Genomic DNA, 20,065 nt, shown 5'->3' with positions numbered 1-20,065 from the left:
CAGATTATCGCTTATCAGCCATATGGAAAATCTGTGGACTGGTGGGCCTATGGCGTCCTGTTGTATGAAATGCTTGCCGGGCAGGTAATGTTTTGCTACATTTTCATGTTTGTTTATTGCTGTGTTATGTGAATACTTCAGCTCTGGTTGGGCCTCGAGAGCAGGACCTGACGTTTTAGTGTGGCTGGTGGTGTTGGCGTGACGTCCCTGACCCAGACGAAAGAGGAAGAAACTCCCCCTTCAAAGTGGATCACGTTCAGTATGCACAGAAATTATCACTGGTCATAGAAACTCCATATTGAAAGCTTCAACCTGGAGTATACACAGTGTCAGTTTCACATTATGAAATGTGCATGTTGGCCAGGCATGGTGGCTCATGGCTGTAATCCCAGCACTTTTGGAAGCCGAGGTAGGTGGATCGCCTGAGGTCAGGAGTTTGAGACCACCCTGGCCAACATGGCAAAACCGCCATCTCTACTAAAACCACAAAAATTAGCCAAACGTGGTGGTGCACGTCTGCAAACTCAGCTACTTGGGCCGTTGAGGCATGAGAATTGCTTGAGCCTCAGAGGCGGAGGCTGCAGTGAGCCAAGATCGTGCCACTGCCTTGCACGGTGTCAAAAAAGAAAACTGCACGTTGATGACAGCAGTGGCCTCTTAAGTTTTCAGTATCTTAAAACTGGGGTTGGGTTATGGTTCCCTGCAAGTTTGTCTGCAAAGATTGCCCCACCTGCTGCCCATGTGTGTAATTAGTAGCAGTGTTTAAGGAAGAAGACAGTTACCTTGAAGAAGCATTTTAATAGATTCTCCCCATCTCCTCCTATCTCACCTTTGGCAATTCATTGTAATTTTCACAGAAGTCCAGTGAGGCTGAACTTCCAGTTAAGGAAGGTAAATTAGCTTTCCCTTATGATGTGACATGTACCAGATAACCATGTGCCTTATTGCCTTACATGGCACTTTCTAATATAATGGCTTAATATCTGTGTCATCAGGGTGAGTTGTACTAGCTGCCACCTCTAGGCCTTGCCCCTAAGACATCCTATGTGACTGTCCTCATGCTCTCAGCTGAAATTAGGAGGAATTAATGGAGAAATCTGAGACCCTAATAGATGGTGGGGCTGACAGATGCAAGAAACTTGAGTCCTTGAATGACTCTGTGGCTCAGTGCCCCACCCCCACATAGGACACATCCTTGGCAAAGTCCTATGTGGGGGTGGGGCACTGACCCACAGGGTCATTCAAAGACTCAAGTTTCTCGCATCTGTCAGCGCCACCATCTTTTAGGGTCTCAGATCTCTCCACTAATTCCTCCTCCTTTCAGCTGAGAGCATGATCAGTCACATAGGATGTCTTAGGGGCCGGCCTAGAAATGGTACGTATCACTTCTGCCTAGGTTCCACTGGCCACTTGGCCCCACTGGGACACAAAGAGGCAGTAAGTATAGCATATCTGAGAGCTCAGCAGGGGAAGCAGGCTTGGTAATCACCCAGCAGATCTCTGCCTTATACTACATATGATTCGGCCATGGGCAGCTTCTTATAATTCCCAGCACTCAATGTGCTAGTGCCAAGATCTGTGACTCTCCATAGCCAGAAGCCTTAGTCAGAGACAATGGAAAGAGATGGCCATGCCGTGCAGCAGAGCCACCCCCAAAGACATCTTTGTTTCTGGGGGAAAAAGTCTTCCCTTCCCACATGTTACGTCCATTGACTCATTTTTTCATTCACTCACCACGTATTTATTCATTGAACGCTTATGATGTGCACAGCCATAAGGGTGAACAAAACAGATGAGAATCCTTACCTTCATGAAGCTTACAGCTTAGAGGAGGAGAGACAGCAGACAGGTTAGATAACGAAAATGTGTAACACAGCAGAGATAAGCTAGGAATAAAAGTAATAAAGCAGGAAAGAAGATCGTGTTGGGGGAGGTTGAAATTTTAGCTAGAATGACCAGGGAGGATAAGGTTAAGACCTAAAGGAAGTATGGGGATGTCTGTGTGCATATCCGTTGAAAAAACATTCCAGGCAGGGGGAGCTGCCAGCGTGAAGGCCCTAAGGCTGGGGATTGTGCAGCCGTGTTTAAGAAATGGAAGCTAGAGCAGAGTTGAGCTAGAGAGAGAAGAAAGTAGGAGGCCTGAGGCCAGAGAGGAAGAGGCTCTGGATCCTATTGGTAGCAGTGGTGCATCCCTATGAGGCTGCAGCAACCTCAGTTACTTGCCTCCTCAGGAGAAAGAATTTGACTGCAGGGCATCAGGTAGAGTGAGAGCCTAAGACAAGTTTTTTTGTTGTTGTTTTTTTGAGACGGAGTTTTGCTCTGTCGCCCAGGCTGGAGTGCAGTGGTGCGATCTCAGCTCACTGCAACCTCCGCCTCCCGGGTTCAAGCAACTTTCTGCCTCAGCCTCCATAGTAGCTGGGATTACAGACACCCGCCACCACGCCCGACTAATTTTTGTATTTTTAGTCAGGCTGGTCCTGAACTCCTGACCTCGTGACCCACCCACCTCAGCCTCCCAAGTGCTGGGATTACAGGCGTTGAGCCACCACACCCGGCCGAAGACAAGTTTTAGAGAGGAATGAAAGCGTATGAAAAAGCATTCGAGCAGGAACAAAAGAGAATAAAGTGCATTTGGAAGAGGGCCAGGCCGGCGACTCGAGAGATCCAGTGCACTCTTGGACTTCTGAGCTGGGGGTTTACACATTGGCATTCTTCCAGGGGCTTACATCTCTTCTCCCCTGATTCTTCCCTTGGGATGGGGTGTCCGCGCGAAGTGGCCTGCTAATGCCTGGGAGGGGCGGCATGTGCAGTGTGTTTACTGGAGTTACAGGCGTGCTCAGCTGGGGCATTCTTCCCTTACCAGTCAGACGTCCCTAGGAGGTGGTGTACTGCTGAAACTCCGCCATGTTGCCTCTTCATGCGCATGCGTGAGCCCACTCGCCCAACTCCTGAGATCTTACCGGGAAGCTGCTGCTCGCCAGTTTCGGGTGTTTGTCTTTATTGGGAGACTGCCTTTCCTTGGTGCTGGCTGCGACCAGTTATTACTTTAGAGAGACAGTTAACCACCTGACCATCACGTGATGGTCGCCTGAGTTTCCTGTTGGGTAGGAGGAGCCCTTTCCTGCCCCGCTCGTGTCCGAACAGCCACCTGTTGTAAGGCTGCAAACATGAAGGTCATCTCCAGACCAGGGGCTTTGTCTCTAGGATGGGAGGCTGTGGATGATCTCTCCTTTTAGTGTCTTTCATTATATTTCCTAAATACTGAAATAGTCTTGTAGACATTGAAAGACATAAAGCTTTAGCTTGCATTTGATCATTATTTCTCAATGGTGTTAAGACTTGACTGACATCGAAAGAGTGGTTTATTATTTATTTAGTGCCCCCCCCCCGCCCCACCAAAGCGTTCCTCTTAGGCCATATACGTCTGTGTGTAAACACAGAAAGGCAGTTCATACACAATCACTGTCAGTGAGTCAACAGCTGGGGAAACAGGAGTTGTCTGCTCCTCAAGTTAATTTCCCCTTCCTTAAAATTTTGACAGTAAAATTCGGCTCTGAATTACAGGCCTTCTAGGAGCCCTGCTGTTGATGAAGGCGCAAAAAGCCAAGTCCCCCTCTTGATCCCACTTTAATGTTCAGCTCTTGAGTCCAGAAAACAAACCCTGCTTTCATTAACAGTCACATTTGCATACACTAACAAGCAAAAGAGGCTGGGCGGAAACGAAGCCAGGATCTGTTTCCGAGGGTGCTTTAGGAGGTCACGTGAGTAGACTCTTGGCCAGCAGGAGACAAGAATTTCAGAACCGGGCCTGCGGGAAAGTCCTCCTCCCTCCCGCTGCCTGGCTTCTCTCCTCTCCAAGCCTTCCTGGGACTTCATTCCCTAGGGGAGAGCTCAGGGAATGCTTTTTTCTGGCAGGGAAGTCCCATTTGTGGTGCGTTTTGAAGCCCTATGACACGGGCCTCAGACCTCGTTTGCAAATTGGCCTTGAGGTGGTTTCCAGGCCTTATTTAAAGGTTTCCCTATTAAGCTTACGCCCCCTGGAAAGCACTAGGCTCCTGCTCTCAACAGCTCTGCAAACATTCTGGCCTATTTCCAATATTTCCCATGCTGCTTCTCAGAGCCACTTAGCCTGCCTTATATGCACACCTTCCGGTCTCCATAATCTCTGTTGAAAACGGTGATATTCTTTAAAGATGGCATCTTAGACCAGGCGAGGTGGCTCATGTTTATAATCCCTTTGGGGCACTTGGGAGGCCAAGGTGGGTGGATCACTTGAATCCCGGAGTTGGAGATCAGCCTGGGCAACATGACAAAATCCCTTCTACAAAATATACGAAAATTAGCTGGGTGTGGTGGCAAGCGCCTGTAGTCCCAGCTACTCGGGAGGCTGAGGTGGAAGGATTGATTGAGCCCTGGGGTCAAGGCTGGCAGTGAGCCTTGATCACATCACTGCACTCCAGCCTGGGTGAGAGAGCGAGACCCTGTCTCCAAAAAAAAAAAAAGACTCCTTAAAGGCATCCCACACTCTGGTGCAATGGCAGGCACAGATAACAACAGCCTTTGTTCCTCTAAATCTCCACCTCACCTGCTGCAAACACAGTGTTTTCATTCAAAGCCCCTTCATCTTTCTCTGTGACTCAATGCAAATTTAAACGTATTCCTAGGCTGCGACTCAGCTCAGAAAGGATAATGAAGGCTCTACCCAGTATCCACAGCCCCTCCAAGCTTCAGCAATCCCGGAGACCCAGCAAAGGGTATAGACGTTGTTACTGAAAAGTAAGATTAATGATAAAGTTGTTGACAGGGTTTTGGTCTAAGTTTGTCCTCTTTAATCGCAGAGGACTGAAGATGAGCAGGAAAAAAATAGTTTATTGCCATTTTCTTCTCATTTGCTTTATTTATTGTCAGCAGCCAAGGGGGCAGTTAAGAATAAACAGCCTGAGTCTTTATTCAGTTCCTGGACTGCTTGACAAATACGAACACTTTTGGGGCATAAATAGTGTTTACCCAGCACTCTAATGAGCATCTTGCGCCTGGAAGTGTTCTCGGTGATCGTCATAAAGGGACCAGCCTCCTTATGCCCTTTTCTCCCTGGGTTATTTATGCTTTGACTTCACTCCTACTGAATCAGTAATTGCCACTTCATCTCAGAGCTTCGGCCTGAATTGTCCAGGGGAGCATGCCCGGCCCCCAGCCCAGGTTTCTGTGATTTGCAAATAAGCGTGGCCTCCATGACCACTTCCTAGCTAAGATGCACCAGTGCAGTGAGGTGGCTCACACCTGTGATTAGAAATAGTTTTTTGCAAAATCTGAACCATCATCCCTCATGTGTCGGTTTAAAACTCACAATCACATATTGTTAAAGTGGGAAGGAGCTGGGCGAGAGGGGATAGAACCCATTCAGAAAATATTTACACCAACCCAAGACTTTTCAGCAGGTAGCTTAGCTTGGAACATTGAGTCCAGATTTGTAGAAATTAAAAACCATGGGAATGGGGTAAAGAGGCAAGAGAAGGCATCCAAAATGGTCATGTACTGAAGCACCTCAGTGACACATTACACCCATGGTCCCCAGGCTAAGTGGCTGGCAGTACTGGAAAGGAAAAGGAATAGAATTAATAACTTTTCACCATTCCCTTGCCTTCAACACCAGGGCCTGAGAGCAAGTAATTACCTGTCACATGCTCCAGGGAGACTTAAACCTAGAGAGACTTAACAAAGGCCGTAAATGTGTTCACATTTTTTTAGGCTACAGGATGCCACACCTGGGAAGTTATTATGGGGATGTGATTCAGAGAAGAAAACAGGGAGATGCACAGGTGTCTCTAGTAGCGTTAGTGATGAGGGTACATGCTGGAAGCAATTGTAAATGTGCTGTGGACCAGTGGATCTGTCCTGATGACGCATCACCTCGGTGGCATTCAGCTCATGGGAACACTGGTGGCAACAAAGAAAATGTATTTGCAACAGTCAGTGAAAAAAAAACTCCAAATTTTGCATCATAATTTGAAAATAATATAAGATGCTGGGCACAGTGGTTCACGCCTGTAATCCGAGCACTTTGGGAGTCCAAGGTGGGTGGATCACGAGGTCAGGAGTTTGTAGACCAGCCTGGCCAAGATGGTGAAACCCTGTCTCTACTAAAAATACAAAAATTAGTTGGGCGTGCTAGTACACACCTGTAATCCCAACTACTCAGGAGGCTGAGGCGGGAGAATCTCTTGAACTTGGGAGGCATAAGGTTGCAGTGAGCCAAGATTGCACCACTGCACTCTAGCCTGGGTGACAGAGCAAGACTCTATCTCAAAAAAAAAAAAAAGAAAGAAAAAAGAAAATAATATAATATAAGGAAGCATAAGAACCTATATAAAAATGAGAGCAATTTTTGTGACCAGGTAAAGGGAATGGGGATGCTTTTTTCGTAGACTTCCCTTCCCCACCATATTACATAATTTTCATTTAAAATAGGGCTTCAAGCTAGGCGTGGTGGTGCACACCTGTAATCCCAGCACTTTGGGAGGCCAAGGCAGGCAGATCACTTGAGGTCAGGAGTTCAAGACCAGCCTAGCCAAGATGGTGAAACCCCGTCTCTACTAAAAATACAAAAAATTCGCTGGGTGTGGTGACGTGCACCTGTAATCCCAGCCACTCGGGAGGCTGAGGCAGGAGAATCACTTGAACCTGGGAGGCGGAGGTTTCAGTGAGCTGAGATCACACCACTGCACTCCAGCCTGGGCAACAGAGTGAGACTCCATCTAAAAAAAAAACAAAAATATAAAACGGGCTCCAGGGAGCTTTTCTGAATGTGCTGGTCATTTTACCAGGTACTCGTAGTCTTCCTCCCTCCTGTCACGGTAGGATTGTACTTCCTTTCTCGTGTATTTGTGGGGTGTCAGGGAGCAGCATATGACCAGCACTGGCCAACGAGATCAGAGGGGAGGTACTCCAGGGTGGGGCTGGAAGCGCAGGTACAAGACACTAAAGAGCTGCTGCACCAACCTTTGCTGCCGCAAGACCGTGATGGTGGCTGCTCCATCCCAGTGGGTCCCCGAGTGCAACCAGCAGGGGCCTCTCTGACCCCCAGTGTACAGGTAGCATAAGCAGGAAGTGAAACGTGTTGTCTTATGCTTTGGAGATGGTCTCAGTTGTTTGTTTCCACAGCAGGACCCAGCCTATCCTTACTGATCCCCGAAGGCACAGTTAAGATACCAATAGTCTACATCTTGAAGTAAGCCGGTCACAGGGACATGTATCACCCCACTTATATGAGATGCCTAGAGTAGTCAAATCATAGCGACAGAAAGCCGAATGGTGGCTGCCAGGGGCTGAGGGGACGGGAGAATGGGGAGTCTGTTTTGTGCGTGGAGTTTCAGTTGGGAAGATGAAAAAGTTCTGGAGATGGCCAGTGGTGATGGTTATGGAACAACATGAACGTACTTAATACCTCAGTGCAGTGCACTTAAAAGTGGTTAAGATGGTAAATTTTGTGTTATATAATACGTATACACACATACACACACACACACACACACACACATATATATGGTTTTGTTTTTTTGGTTGGTTGTTTTTGTGAGACAGTCTCACTCTGTCGCCCAGGCTGGAGTGCAGTGGTGCAATCTCGGCTCACTGCAACCTCCGCCTCCTGGGTTCAAGCAATTCTCCTGCCTCAGTCTCCCAAGTAACAGGGACTACAGGCGCCCTCTACCATGCCCAGCTAATTTTTGTATTTTTAGTAGAGACGGGGTTTCACCATGTTGGCCAGGCTGGTCTCAAACTCTTGACCTTGTGATCTGCCCGCCTCGACCTCCCAAAGTGCTGGGATTATAGGTGTGAGCCACCACACCCAGCCTGTGTTATATATGTTTTATCACAATTAAAAAAAAAAAAAAATAGTCTCTATCTTTGCAACAGAGGAAACAGATTAGGAAAAAGGATGCCTTTGATTTGATGGTATTCCAAAACTGGGAGAAGGCACTTAAGTACTCCTCTCCCCTACACCCAAGAGCAGCCCTCTTTTACCTTCTTCAGGTTCATGCCATCTTCAGCCAGCAGGAATTTGGGGAAGCACAGAAGCTGCATTGGCCAGCAGCTGGGAAGGAGGGAGCCAGCCTGATTCCCATCAATTCATTAGAGCTGGGAAACCATGCCAGGTCTCTAGCCCAGAGGCTGGTCGCTCTCTATGAGATGACTTGAAACATCTCAGGCCCCCGGGGCTGCCCCACCTCTTCATTTTCAGAACTCATCACTGCACATTGTGTAGGCTGTGAATCAGCCTTCTAAAATTTACCGCAACACCCTTGCCCTCATCAGAGTTCTCTTTACATGCTGGGTGGGCCTGTAGCCGAGTACCCGCCCCCCCACCTGACTTCACCCCTACCAGGAGCAGTGCTGGATGTCACCCTTCACAGCAGGGCAGGCAGAATTGCTCATAATGGCTAAGAGCCCCGGGCTCCAAATTCAGGATGTCTGGGTTAGCACCTGTGTCCTGAGACTGATTTGCGGATTGAGTGAGCAGTGCCACCCAAGCTCTCTGCACAGCACCTGACGTGCAGAGAGGGGCTGAGAAGTGAACGCCACTGTGGTCACTGTCGCTGCTCCTCCCCTCGTGCCCACAATGCTCCTGCCTTATTAGACAACATGGACTCACAGCAGTGAAAAACGTGAGGGACAGAGATATGTCCCCTCCCTGGGATATGGTGACGGAGAATCCCTAATCCTTGGGGCCACATCAAGGTTGGAATGCACAGGCTCTGTCACAGGAGCATTTGGTCTTATGGCTTTGTTATAGCTTAAGCATCTTATTCCACCACACAAGCCTAAGAGGCCTCTGAAGATCCTTCCAGCCCTGGACTAAGAATTCACATTGAGTTAAACAGCTTTGTTCACTGCAGGACTTTTCAGGGCCTTTACAATTTAAATGTTAAAGCGAATTGCCAGAGAGGGGTATAGGATGCAAACTTGGACCTAGGAAGATGCTGTAGGATTAGTGTTCTGAGGAATATTCTTTGGGGAGTGTCCGTATCCAGCCTTCAGTGGGACCCAAAGAAGACTTGACAGTAAAAGTCCTCCTTTGGTCTACAGAATCGAATCCCTGATACAGCCATTCGCCTTCAGAAATGAGCGTATGTGGGGACAGCTCACCTGGCAAAGCTGGTTCCCTTGCCAGGAGACAACTAAGTAGATGTGGTAGGCCAGTGCCCTGCACAGAATGTTCCCCAAACAATTTCTGGCCTTCCACATTTGGAGGTGGGGTGGCTGCAGCTGCATTGATCTAATCGTCTTCAAATGAGAAGAAGCTTCTCATTGCCCTACTCAAGCCAGATTCCTGGGGAAGCTCCACCTGTGTTTCTTAGCGAACGTTTCTCTTAGGCCTTTGGTTTGCATTGTCTGTGACTTGGCCCCTGCAGCATTCCTGCAGCTAAGATTCAAGCACCTCCAGAGAGGCTGGTTGAATTTTGCTGGCACCTTTGTCGCTGCCCAACAAGGTGCACCCCATTTAGCCCACTTTGGGGGCATGCAGCCTACACGGTCGCACAGGGCTTTGCATTTGGTTTGGTGCTATGCTGTCGCCATCTGGAAATTCTTCGTAGTTTTGAAATGAGGGACTCCCGTTTTCATTTTGCGCTAAGACTTGGAAAGTATGTGTCTGACCCTGACCAGAGGCCCTCTTGGGCCACATGGTGAGGTGCCAATCAGTGACCTGGAAGCAGAGCCTCTGCCCTCTTCCCCGCCAGGTCACGTTTGCATTGCAGAGAGTGTCACACAGCCAGTTCAGGAACCTTGCACCCCTGCAGGGTGCAGGCCACGCCCTGAACAGAAACCATGCCATGTTTTTGTTTTGGAAACAGTCTTGCTCTGTCTCTCGGGCTAGAGTACAGCAGCGCAGTCTCAGCTCACTGCAACTTCTGCCTCCTGGGTTCAAGTGATTCTCATGCCTCAGCCTCCCGAGGAGCTGGGACTACAGGCGTGTGCCACCACAGTCGGCTAATTTTTTGTGTTTTTAGTAGAGATGAAGTCTCGCCATGTTGGCCAGGCTGGTCTTGAACTCCTGACCTCAGGTAATCCACCCACCTTGGCCTCCCGAAGTGCTGGGATTAGAGGCGTGAGCCACCACGCCCAGCCACTACATTTGTTTTAGTTACAAAAACCTCCTTCGCCAAAACTCAGCCAGGTTTATGGATCAGTGATGAGGGAAAATGTCATGGGTGGCCTATAATAGGTGTCCAGAAGAAGCAGGCTGCGTGCTGTTGGGTGGGGAAGATACGGTGGGGCGGACACAGGGCCAACCTGCACTGTAGCTCCATCACAGCTCTCCCCCACCACTGCCTGCCTGCCCTGCCCTCTACAGATGGAAGCTACCTGTCCCCCTGCTGGCACAGGTGGCTGTCCCTCCTGGCACAGGTGGCTGTCCCTGCTGGCACAGGTGGCTGTCCCTCCTGACACAGGTGGCTGTCCCTGCTGGCACAGGTGGCTGTCCCTCCTGGCACAGGTGGCTGTCCCTGCTGGCACAGGTGGCTGTCCCCCTGCTGGCACAGGTGGCTGTCCCTGCTGGCACAGGTGGCTGTCCCTGCTGACACAGGTGGCTGTCCCCCTGCTGACACAGGTGGCTGTCCCTGCTGGCACAGGTGGCTGTCCCCCTGCTGACACAGGTGGCTGTCCCTGCTGGCACAGGTGGCTGTCCCCCTGCTGACACAGGTGGCTGTCCCTGCTGGCACAGGTGGCTGTCCCTCCTGACACAGGTGGCTGTCCCTGCTGGCACAGGTGGCTGTCGGCAGCCTGCACCCCCTGGTGGGTGCCCCTCCAAGCTGCCCTGGGGGCCTCCCAGTCTCCATGTTATTCCTACTGGTGGAAGTCGCTGTGGCCAGCTGCCCCTGCCCTGCTCTGAGTCCCTCACAGGCAGGCTCATTTTAGCTCTCTTCACTCACCTGTAGCTTCAGCCAAATTAAACCTTCTTTACACCAGGCACTTACAACAGAAAAAGAGGCCTGTTGTATTTCCAGACCAAAAAAATGTGGAGTGGTACCAGACACCCAGGCCTCTCTCTGTCCTCCCACTGGGGCTCTTTATAGACTTGGCATCTTTTCCTCAGGGCACGTGGCTCCCGTTCAGGACTGGGCAGGAGACTGAGGTCAGGTCTCGGGTGCTGGATGAACAGGTTGAGGTGATTTGTGGGTGCTGGTTGAGGGGAGGGATCTGCTTGGCTCAACGGCTGCCTCTGACTTGGGAGAAAATGTTTGATAAGAAGGGCATCCTTCTGACTACTGCACAGTTACCTGTGATCCAGGACTCAGTTTAAGCCAAACACTGTGTGACCTGCCCATGTCAGCCAGTGACTGACTCCTTTTTCCCACGAGAAGGGAACACCTCCAGATTAAACAAAAGGATTCTGTACAAGCGCTGGGCCCTGCTCTGCCTTTCTTATGCTAAGCTCAAGGTTACAAAGCCAAAGGGAAGCATTACGGAATTTCCCATGAACGCTTTCCTCCTGTGCCATCCCGCCAGAGTGACAGGGAAGTAATGGATCCCTCAGGACTACAGACATGCTGGAGGAAAAAGTTCAAAGGGCATCGTGAGCTCAGCCTTTCTTCCTAGAAGATTCCAAGGCCCTTCCCAAGAAAGTTGCTCTGCCTTAAATAATAGCACCACTAAGTTGCCTTCATTGGGCACTTACCGGGTACAACACAAAATACAAGGCACTTTACTCCCAGAAAGCCCATCTTACCAGTTGGAGAACTGTGTTTTAAAGAACGAAGTCATTTGCCTGTGGACACCCAGCTAGGAAGTTAGTAGAGCTAGAATTCTGGTCCAGATCCACCTGACTCTAAAGCCATGAGCTCCCACGGGGCCAGCGTGCCTTCCTGTCTCAGCCTGGTAACTGTGAACCCAGTCAAAGTGGACGAGGGAGGAGTCGTCCAATGGAAGCTGAGGTCCCATCACTGCCGCTGTGCAGGTGGAAGGCCCCCCCAGCAAAGCAGCTCCTTGTTGGGTCAGAGGCCTGGTGTGAATTACTGGGGACGTCCTCTTAGGCCATGTTCTCAAGTCCCCTTCACCCCAAATGAAAGTGTTGGCATTTTCTACCGGCCACCCCTACCTTCTGACTACAAAGCCGTCTGTAACCTAACTTGATCATAATTAGATTTTTAGCACATGCTTACAAGATTAATGGATTAATCATAGTTTATTTGCAAATCATTAAAAACATTACTCAAAAACACTTTCCCTGAAGACTGTTTGGGTTGCCCAGGGCAAGATAATTAATGAGACAGAGGGGAAAAAATGAAAAACACACAACCGTCAACCTCATTAAAGATAATCAAATAAACCCTCAAGTTCACTGAGCTAACTGTGCAGCCTGCGGGGGGCTGAGAAACCTGGTCTGTTCCTTGGTGCTGAATTGGCTCTTCAGGTACCATGTGAAAGAATTACTCTGCCTAAATACCTTCCCATCTTTCTTTTTTTCCACAACAGCCTCCATTTGATGGTGAAGATGAAGACGAGCTGTTTCAGTCTATCATGGAGCACAACGTTTCCTATCCAAAATCCTTGTCCAAGGAGGCTGTTTCCATCTGCAAAGGAGTAAGTCGATTTGGATACCTTTTGTGATCATAGACCAAGAGCTTTGGTAGGAGAAATACTTTCCCCACACTTCTAAGAGAGATGGCAGAAATACCACAAACCCACACCACTGCATTTTGGCCGTCGACGGTTGGGGCTTGGTGTCACACAGGGCACAGTGGGGATATTGAAGGCCGGGAGAATGGATTGGAATCCCAATACTTCCTGGGACTCTGGCCCAGTCACCTAATGACTGTACTGCACTTTTCATTCTAATCCATTTCATAAAATTGTGGTGGGGACTACCAGATGTCGTCAGAGGCCCATAGAAAGTGTGTGCTCTCGTCGCCTGTCTCACCTGGTGCGACTTAGTTAGTTCTTTGTTTGCTGCACTTTTCTTGAGCCATAGCATACATACAGCAATGGCACAAATCATCAATATGCTGATAAATGAATCTTCACAAAATGAATCCACCCGTATAATTGCACCCAGCTCAGGAAACCGTGTTTCCACCACCCTGGAAGCCCCCTCCTGTCCCATCTACAGTCACTACCCCGCCCCAAGATAACCTGCCCCCGAAGTTTGGACAGCATGGATTAGTCTTGGCCTGTTTTGAACTCTGCACAAACTGAACCTTGTAGTGTTGCTCCTGGCCTGGCTGCTTTCACTCAATATCATGATTGAGGATTTTGTCTGCATCGTTGTGTGGGGTTGTAGTTCCTCCTGTCATATTGCTGTGCAGTGTTCCGCCGTGTGAACACACCATCGTTTCCTTATCCATTCTACTTCTGGTGGATATTTGGATGGTTCTTGCTTTGGTTTGAGGCTGTTACAAGCAGAACTACTGTGAACCTTCTGGGGCGTGTGTTTTGGTGAAGATATACACACACTTTGGTTGAGGAAATGCTCTAGGAATAGAGTCGCTGATCATGACTTGTCTGTCTAGTTTTGAATGGTCAAGAGTTAGATCACAAAGCTATTTTCAGGCTTAGTAAGATGGAGTACAATATACCCTTAACAGCATCTGGTGAGTGTGATCATTTGTGAGGCATTTGTCACGTGTCATCCAAGAGCAAGGCACTTGGGAGAGATACTGAGGTCGGGAGGAACTGGCGTCTGCCTTCAAAGAGCTCATAGCTGTTGTTTGTCTCTGTGTCCTGCAATAGGCAGGTTGGAATTAACTAGTCACCTTGCTTGTTATAGCATTTATTTTTCTAATTTATGAGTCTTTGATTGATAACGTTTTAGCCCAGACAATACATAGACATATGATGCTTATTATGGCATCCTCTGTGATGCTAGACTGTGATGCTTTCAGCACACACAATTTTTAGTGATTGCATGTTTTTTTTTTTATTACCAGATACATGTATAGCATGGTGTCTCCAAAATAGATAACGTGTGAGATGTCTGTTTAAATTCTTCTTATTCCATTTGGCCATGGGTTCAGATTGCTTCCCTGTTCCCTTATCTTGAAAACCACCATAGGCAGGGCTGCACTTGCCAATGTCATTTTTGTGAGTTGGCTTCACTCCGTACAAGCCACTGAGTGTCTTGGTCAGCTCTCTGAGATGCTGTCCAGGCGCCCACAAAGTCAGGGCTGTAGGCAGAGCTAGGCAAATGGAAAGCGCTGTCTCTGGGAAGCATTTGACATCCATTGTTCTCTTTTTCTCCTTTTCTTTTCTAGCTAATGACCAAACACCCAGCCAAGCGGCTGGGCTGCGGGCCTGAGGGGGAGAGGGACGTGAGAGAACATGCTTTCTTCCGGAGGATCGACTGGGAAAAACTGGAGAACAGGGAGATCCAGCCACCGTTCAAGCCCAAAGTGGTGAGTCCAGAAAAGCAGCCTGTTTTCTGAGCCCCATATCCCCAGATTCTGGGAGTATCCCACTCACCTCTTTTGTTGGAGAGAGGAGGCCGGTGGCCCCTGGCTTGTACAGGGTGAGGAAACCAGCCAGGTTTCAGCCTTTCCTCAGTCCTGTGGCCTCAGCAGCCAGGATTCCTGCTGCCTTCAGAGAGTGAGGACCGATAAGGCAGGGAGGGGAACCCTGTGCACACTTCGCCCTCCAGCTGGGCAGCTGCAGAGCACCCCCGCACAATTAGGGAGTGAGGGCAGCTCTGCTTTGGGTCTGGACTTTGTGGACTCGCACCCAGCAGCGCTATATTCATAGCCTTCTGTCCTCAGCTGGACTCAGGCTTCGTGTCTGTCTCCAGCTTTCCTGGATTTGCCTGGCACCGATGGGAGCCCTGAAGCACAACCCCATCCTAGCCAGCTCGTAGGCAGGGCCTGGGCCCCGCCCCCTCTTCCACCACTGTCACCGCTGCAGGGAGTGAGTGTCAGGCACCAATTCTGATGTTGTCAGCTTTTTTCACACTCCCCCTGTTCGATTCCCATTTTTTTTCATTTATTTAAACACTATGTGCCAGGTCCTGTTCTTCGTGCCTTATAAATATTAATTCACTTAATCATCCCAACAGCCCTGTGAGATGGGTACTGTGGTCCCCAGTTTGCAGTGGAGGGCACAGAGAAGCTGAGTAACTTGCCAGAAAGCACACAGCGGATAGGTGGTGGAACCTGGAGGAGTCTGTGTCCTCACCCACTGCACCATTGCTCCGTCTCAGCGACTGCCCTGGCGCTGATGCTGCGGCCCTAGTTGTTGATTGCGACCAGCCAGTGCCTTTCATGCTTATATCTCTCGAAGTAAACTGAGAGCCTTTAAGATGTCAGCCTCCTCACACACCACCTGCCACTTTGCCGAGCCTCCAGGGAAGTCCTGTTTCTAAGGGCTGGGCGGACTGTGCCTTCCAGCTCTGCCACTATCCTGGCCAGCATCAGGTGGCTCACATTGTGCCTCTGCACGGAGACTGCAGAGAGCTGCTTTATGCCACAGTCAGTTTCAGAAGCATTGCCGTGTTGGTTTCGTTCAAATCTATCTCCTCTGACAGGTGCCCCATGAGCAGGCCAGGGGACCCGCCTCGGGTGGCAGAGTTGCCAACTGGGTGGCACACAGCCTTATTCTTAGAGCAGCAACTTCCTCACCATGTGTGCCTCTGTGTCCTCTACCCCAAGAATAAAACTGCTGTTGGTGAGCCCACTGGATTTTATTTTTCTAAGGTATTTTTAGCACACACTGAAGAAAAACTAAAATTAATCAGGTCAGTTGACTTCCTCCTGAATCATCATTTCAAATAAGGCCCTTCTGTATCTGCTACCCCCACCTTTTCTTTAGCCAGCCCTGCACACTGATTTCAGGGGGCTCTCATGGGCTCCTGCCCCTCAACTTACAAAACCTGGTCTGAAGGTTTTGGGGGGTTAGGGAGAGTGATTAATGATGCTGCAGGTGGCCTCAGTAGAAAATTCTGTTAGGGATTTTTTTTTCCTCTTTTACCTTTAATATTTATTTGTCGTCTTAAATTAAAACATGAAGGTTATGCAATAGCATCTTGAACACAGCTTAGTTTCTTTATAGGAACAACGTAGAGATGCATACTGACCCTGCCTTGAGGGTTGAGCAAAATCCAATTATTTGTCAGTCACTTTCCAGAAAAAGATGAGTTGCAGCAAAACCAACCATAAAACATGTCTTTTTCTGTTTATTCCCACCTTATGGCAGAAGAGAGTGTTTATCTGCATAGTCTCCCATGTTTTGTGGATACTCGGCCCTAAGCTCAGACGTAGGGAAGACGAGGGCAACTTGGCTCCAGCAGGCAAGAATGTGAATTGTTCCCTGTGGTCGTGGAAATCACTGGGAGCAAAGCTGTACCCACGGCAGGCAGCTGAGTTAGAAGCAGTGTTTATTTATATTTTATTCCTGGAGCGCTACTGTTTGCTGGGTTTTTTGTTTTTGTTTTTTAACTGAATGCTGGTTAAAATTAAGAAGGAAGGATAAATTGCCCCTGGCTATGAAGAAATAGCCCCTGAACTCAAATGGAGGCAGAAATTGTGGACCCAGGCCCCAAAACTGGAGATATCATGTGAAAGGCCCTACCTGGTGAGAGCTCTGGCCTGAAAGAAGGAAGAGATTTCTCAGGCAGAAGCCCGTGATCTGCTGGAAAACCTGTGCACAAAAGAGGAAGAAGGTAGAAAGAATACAGACGGAGAGGAAATGGGCCCACAGAGGGAACAACGACAGTGAAGATAGAAGCAGGTGGCTGCAGGGGGACCCACAGACACTGTCCAAAAGCAGAGCGTGTCAAGGGCAGAGAGATAAATGGGGCAAGCTCTGATTCCTGGAAGGGCAGCGATGTGTCTCTTGAGAGCTGTTTCCTCTAGTCCTTGTACTGTGCCAGCCAAGTGAGGCTCATCGCAGCATGTCATGCAAGGGCTGGCACCACCGCCTTCAGCGGTCTCTGAGGACTGCACTCTGTTCAGTGATGACACGCTGGAGCAGAGACACCATGCCAAGAGCCATTCCAGTGGCTGGAGAGGACATTTAGAACAGCAACAAGCAACCAAAGTCGAAGCTGCACAATACACCATGGTTCATACAAAGCAGCAGGAGAGAACTAGCGGCGTAGAAAAGTTATTCTGGGATGTGGTTTTCCAGCTTCCTTGGTGAAAAATGTACTATGGTTCCCTGACCCAGAGCTAACTGAAAAGTGAAACGTGTTTACAGAACTGAGCATTCTCTGACGGGTCGTTTTGTTATTTCAAAGGGAGACGTAGCAATGCAAGCCTAAAGAGTGCTGCCGGAGAGAGGATCAGGCAAACGTCACGCAGCCAGCAGCTCTCACCGCGAGCCCATTTCTGAGTGGCTGTCGCCTCTCAGCAGTTCTTATGACCCTGGCTGACCAGCCTTTTCTGTCTTGGTGAAGACTGCCTGATGGTTTTTTAGCAAACGCTGGCGAATCAACTTCCCTGAGACTTGCAGGCTTAAGGACAAGTAGCTGTTTTCACGTGCGGTCCCGCTTCTGGCTCCCATGGAATTAAACCTTTGCTTATTACCAAATGCCAGAAGCGGGACTTGAAGTTCTCACGGTTATTTGCAAACTGCTTCTACAGATAAGATTGAGCTTGTAGGATCAGGAGTCTTTCATCTTTGTTTTACTAATTTTTAAATTTTTTGAACCTCCAATGAAAGAGTCTTCCAGAATCACTTGACTTCTCTCAGGAGGGTAGAAGTATTCCATTGCTGGACAGCCTACAGAGCTTATCAGGGAATCATGGTTCCTCTAGTGTGCTGTCTTAATCCTCTTCCTGACTGCCAGAGTGACTTGACTAAAGTTAACCTTTAGACCGCAGTGCCACGCAAAATGCGATCCCACCACAAAAAGCATCTCACAATGCCATGATCCATCAGGAGGTTCGCACAGGACTTTCCATCTCACAGTGACATTAAGGTCAACATCTGCAGTACAGCTGTGGGCTGGATTCTGTATAAGGTCACACGTAAAGGAGAACAGAAAGAGGAGAGTGACCAGTGTCAGATGTGTGGAACAGTGACCATCTCCCCTGGCGGTGGCCGTCTCCCCTGATGGTGGCTGACTCCCCGGGTGGTGGCCGTCTCCCCTGGCGGTGGCCATCTCCCCTGATGGTGGCTGACTCCCCGGGTGGTGGCCGTCTCCCCTGGCAGTGGCCGTCTCCCCTGATGGTGGCTGACTCCCCGGGTGGTGGCCGTCTCCCCTGGCAGTGGCCGTCTCCCCTGATGGTGGCTGACTCCCCGGGTGGTGGCCGTCTCCCCTGGCAGTGGCCGTCTCCCCTGATGGTGGCTGACTCCCCGGGTGGTGGCAGTGTCCCATGGTGGCGGTCGTCTCCCCTGATGGTGGCTGACTCCCCGGGTGGTGGCAGTGTCCCATGGTGGCGGTCATCTCTCCTGACAGTGGCAAGCCTGGAGGCTCAGATGTGAGGGAAGAACTTGCCCCTGAGGCAGTCAGCAGTGGGAGAGTCCAGTCCTGGACAGAGCCATGTCTGTCCCTAAAAAGCTACCATGTGCCACCGTGAAGATGATGATTTTCTGGAAGATGGGACAATCATTTTGCAGGGATTATTTTGTAAAAACAAAAGCAAAGACAACCGCAGACAGCAGTGCTGTGAGCCCTGGACACAGGCAGCCAATAACTAGCTCTTCCTCTTTATGAGCAAAACACAAGGCCAGCTGGTTTCAGGGATCTCTTCAAGGAAGCACAATGGCAAACATCCTCTGCTCCCAGGGCGTGAGGGCCGTCAGCTCAGGGAGGAACATCAGCTCAGGGAGGACCATCAGCTCAGGGAGGACTGTCAGCTCAGGTAGGGCCGTCAGCTCAGTGGGGGCCATCAGCTCAGGGAGGACCGTCAGCTCAGGGAGGGCCGTCAGCTCAGGGAGGGCTGTCAGCTCAGCCTGATGTTCTCAACAACAAACCCAAGTCATCAAAAAGAGGCCTGTAGGCCAGGCCTGGTGGCTCACGCCTGTAATCCCAGCACTTTGGAAGGCTGAGGCGGGTGGATCTCCTGAGGTCAGGAGTTCGAGACCAACCTGGCCAATGTGGTGAAATCCCGTCTCTACTAAAAATACAAAAATTAGCTGGGCATCTGTAATCCCAGCACTTTGGGAGGCCAAGGTGGGTGGATCACGAGGTCAGGAGATCGAGACCATCGTGGCTGACACAGTGAAACCCCATGTCTACTAAAAATACAAAAAATTAGCTGGGCGTGGTGGCGGGCACCTGTAGTCCCAGCTACTCAGGAGGCTGAGGCAGGAGAATGGCGTGAACCCAGGAGGCGGAGCTTGCAGTGAGCCGAGATCGCGCCACTGCACTCCAGCCTGGGCGACAGTGAGACTCCGTCTCAAAAAAAAAAAAAAATTAGCTGGGCGTGGTGGCAGGTGTCTATAATCCCAGCTACTCAGGAGGCTGAGACAGGAGAATCACTTGAACCTGGGAGGCGGAGTTTGCAGTGAGCCAAGGTTGCATCATTGCACTACAGCCTGGGTGACAAGAATGAAACTCCGTCTCAAAAAAAAAAGAAAGAAAGATCCATAATGTTCAGAAGAGTCTATGTAAGAAGAAATTTTAAGTTTAAAACAGATGTCACCTCTGGAAAGGGTAATCTTCAGTGACTGAGGGAGCAGTGGGTGTTCACCCTGCCTGTCAGCTTCAGGTGAGCGTTGAGGCACCGTGGGGAGGAGGGATTTGGCCCAGCAACCAGAAGGCTCACCGAGGGAAGGAAAGCGCTTTCTGCTTTGCCAGAAAAATAAAAGCTCCAGGATTCTGATCCACCATCGCTTTGAATTTTGTAGCCTTTTATTCTGATGTATAATTAAGGTGAATGAAATGGCCAAGAACAGCCTTCAAATTTCCACTCATCCTGCCTGTGATCAATAGCAGTTTATACAAATACCAGGAGCATAAGGTTAATTGATTTTTCTTTTTTTAGTTCTAGCCATTGGCACCAAGGAGCAGAATAGCGAGTTCATAGGCAAGCCAGAATAATTCACTGTACTTAAATGATTATTAGGGAGGGAGAAATTAATCTATAATGTTAACACAAGAAACGTATTCCAGAGTGGGCAGGCGGAGCACGTTGGAAAT

The 20,065-nt window shown here is 49.5% G+C and overlaps 1 protein-coding gene across 2 annotated transcripts in view; it reads left to right on the top strand.

Moving 5' to 3' along the window:
- Positions 1-20,065, top strand: part of PRKCA (protein kinase C alpha) — a 516,290-nt gene that overhangs the window by 480,568 nt on the left and 15,657 nt on the right. For both annotated transcript variants that reach the window (XM_050762434.1, XM_050762435.1), the window contains exons 14-16: positions 4-84; positions 12,472-12,579; positions 14,247-14,387. In XM_050762434.1, the coding sequence (XP_050618391.1) occupies positions 4-84; positions 12,472-12,579; positions 14,247-14,387 (330 nt within the window). The remainder of the gene's footprint in view (positions 1-3; positions 85-12,471; positions 12,580-14,246; positions 14,388-20,065) is intronic.

The sequence above is a fragment of the Macaca thibetana genome, chromosome 16, assembly GCF_024542745.1.
Source record: "Macaca thibetana thibetana isolate TM-01 chromosome 16, ASM2454274v1, whole genome shotgun sequence".
In the NCBI taxonomy this organism is placed as follows: Eukaryota; Metazoa; Chordata; class Mammalia; order Primates; family Cercopithecidae; genus Macaca; species Macaca thibetana.
This window is presented reverse-complemented; position numbering and strand designations above follow the sequence as displayed.